The sequence below is a fragment of the Nymphaea colorata genome, chromosome 10, assembly GCF_008831285.2.
Source record: "Nymphaea colorata isolate Beijing-Zhang1983 chromosome 10, ASM883128v2, whole genome shotgun sequence".
NCBI lineage: Eukaryota > Viridiplantae > Streptophyta > Magnoliopsida > Nymphaeales > Nymphaeaceae > Nymphaea > Nymphaea colorata.
Genome location: NC_045147.1, coordinates 10839296 through 10842135, shown reverse-complemented (window position 1 = coordinate 10842135; position 2840 = coordinate 10839296). Strand labels below are relative to the sequence as shown.

The 2840-nt window shown below is 44.8% G+C and overlaps 1 protein-coding gene across 1 annotated transcript; it reads right to left on the bottom strand.

Annotated features, from left to right (window-relative positions):
* Positions 1-711: 711 nt before the first annotated feature.
* On the bottom strand, positions 712-2143 carry LOC116263066 (peroxidase 5-like). The gene is made up of 2 exons (XM_031642648.2): positions 1825-2143; positions 712-1688 (listed from the first exon to the last, which is right to left on the bottom strand). The coding sequence occupies exons 1-2, from the start codon at positions 2065-2067 to the stop codon at positions 918-920; spliced, it is 1014 nt and encodes a 337-aa protein (XP_031498508.1). The 5' UTR covers positions 2068-2143; the 3' UTR covers positions 712-917.
* Positions 2144-2840: the final 697 nt, after the last annotated feature.

The following is a 2840-nucleotide window of genomic DNA, read 5'->3' as shown; positions in this document are numbered from 1 at the left end:
TGCAGTATGCCCGTCAACGGGTTACATTCGAAAAGACTAATGCCCAAGGTAGTAAAATTGGAAACTGGACATTTATCGATCCACCGACTCAACTAACTATGTTACACTCAGGGGTGGAGCCAGAATTTTTTCTTGATAAGGGTTGAATTAAGATTTCTGGTCCAAAATATGATTTTTCAAAATTTTTATATATGATAAGTAAAATTTTCTAAAATTTTATATGTAAATTTTTTTTAAAAAAGAAAAGATTGAGGTGAGGGAGGGCCCATGCGAGCCTCCCCAGGCTCCGCCGCTGGTTACACCCCTCAGGCAAGAGAGAGAGTGTGTCTGTGTTGTTTATGTGTTTTGTGCATGTAAATTAAAGAAATGGATGGATTATAAGGCATACAATATTAAACTCATCTGTCGACGCACCTGCGACGGCCAAAGCTGACTTTACTTTCCTCTTTTATCGGATATCGAAATTGGTCATTAAGAACTTAATGAGTGGAGAAATAATATTGATGATTAATTTGGAGAAGATATTAATTCTTTACATTGTTTCTGTCGGCAAAGCTTGTTGTATGAAAATTATTTTTTCTTTCCGACTAACCACAAGCATAGTACCTGGACAAGGTCCCCCAGGCTATACCGAGTCATAGAAAGATTGGACAAATTGTCAAGTTCATGACCTAATAAGAAAACACTGTTATCTGTTCTTCGTGTCGACTATTCAAACACTTTGTTTGATATTCTTATAATGAAACGGTAGACTACAAGAAACAAACACTGGATGGAGAAGATGGAACAAACATAACAGAAAAGAAACGAACAGGCCCGACGAAGGGGACAGGGTGTTCCGTAGAACACGATTGACATTGACATGACCAAGAAAACAATACGATGGTAGACCGGATGCCCTGTTATCGAACGAGCTCTCAGTTAACAACCCTACAAGACCTCCTGATCTCTCCCTTGGACCCTGTCAACACCTCTATCGAGCCCATCCTCACCATTGCTGCCGAGAACTTTTCAGCCCACATTGATCCGTGCATCACGTTTTGGTTCACCATTCTGGCGGTGTCTGCCCTTTCTGTCAGTGCTTGGTCCGATGTGAGCAGCCCACGGTGGCACTTGAGGTTCAGGTAGTAGTTGTTGTCCAGCCTATTTGGTGTCACAGGGTCCAATGGTACCGTTGGATCCTGGGTAGACGACAGTGGTTCCGGACACTTTGTCCTCAGGTATTGCACATACTTGGGGTCCATGGTCGGATCAGCAGCACCCGACTTGTTGAAGTCATAGAGGCGATTAGAAAATGACGTGCAATGGGACACTCCCAAGGTGTGCGCACCAGACAGGGTGACCATGTCTGCGAGAGAAAGCCCTTTGGCAGCAAAATTTGCTTCCAGTTGGGCCACGTTAAAGCGTGGAGACGGCAGGTTCATAAGCACGTCGGACTCCCTAGAGACACGGCCGTCATGCCGGCCGGCAGGTAGAGAGTAGTAGAAACCGCCGGCCAGGTGGACGGCATCCCGGGCAGCAAAGGCGAGAATGTCGGCGCAGGACACCAGTTGAGGGCATTCTGATTCCAAGATGGCTTTGGCCTCATCAATGATCTCGAACCCGCGAAGGCTGGGGTTGTTGACAAACGACTCCTTCTCAGCCTTGTTCCCAGGAGTCGAGTCGAGGAGCACAGAAGCATCACAACCCTGTCATTTTTCACCATAATCTCCACTTGTTAAATCACCAGCCAACCAGCTAGCTTGCTGCGATTCGTGTCTAATGGTATATATTTAAACAAGCAAGGAGGAAGAGAAGAAATATTCAGGAGGAGCTCTTGAGTACCCTAACAAAGCAGTCGTGGAAATGCATCCGGATCAATCCAGCAGCCATTCCTGGATTGCGGGCAACGGCCTTCGCTACTGTCCTCTGCACCACTGCCTCTGCTGATGGGCAGCTGCAATTGTAGTATCCGACGCTCAGCGAGCTTCCATGAGCAGAAGCAATTCCTATGAACATGCAGAAAATAAGTGCAACGATCCGATGCAAAGGAGGATGTTCATGGCTGAAGTGCTGAAGCGTAGCCATAGTCTACGGAAGAAATACTATGACAAAGGCTTGGTGAGTAGCAAGGACTGGCAGATTAATGGATACGAGCAAACGTGTTGATACGAACTGACGTGTTGTGTGCCTCTTATGGGGGCGAATGTGGTGGCTATTTATAGAGGGACAAGCTGTACGTTTGAAGGATGGAATGTGGAAGGCATTTTTCCTAGTGTGGGCAATGCTCTTTTCATTGAATGAGTCGTGACTGCGAGAAAGTGGCAGAGGCATCTGGGAGAGGTCTACTTGCCACAGTTGAAGATGAAGGTCAATGGTTCCATGCAGAGTCACTACAGATGGACAAGGTCTTCTCAAATTAAAGTCGTAGTTTTAAGCACCGAAACATGCACCGCCTACGATTTTGGGTATGTAAAGTTCTTAGTAAATTGAAAGCGAAAATGTGTAAAAGATTCAAGGAACGAAGCTTTCCCTGCGGATGGATCTTTGCGAGAACTTCTGGATTGGAGAATACGTTACTATATGTTATGTTACTATGGTATTGATGAATTTTAACTTTTTTGACCACTTTTTAGTATCTTTGTAAGAAGTTTCTTCGAACTGATTATATGCAAAGGTTTTTGAACAAATACATGTATAGGCTCTTGTGCATATCACGAATCCTTAAAAGTAGGCTCAGGCGGCCAAAAATACACTTGACCTTCTTGCTGTGTGCATGGTGCAAGCCGTAACCAGATACCACCCAAAGCACAATTTTTTATATTGCTATCAAATGGATGAGCTGTGTTGGTCATTACAAT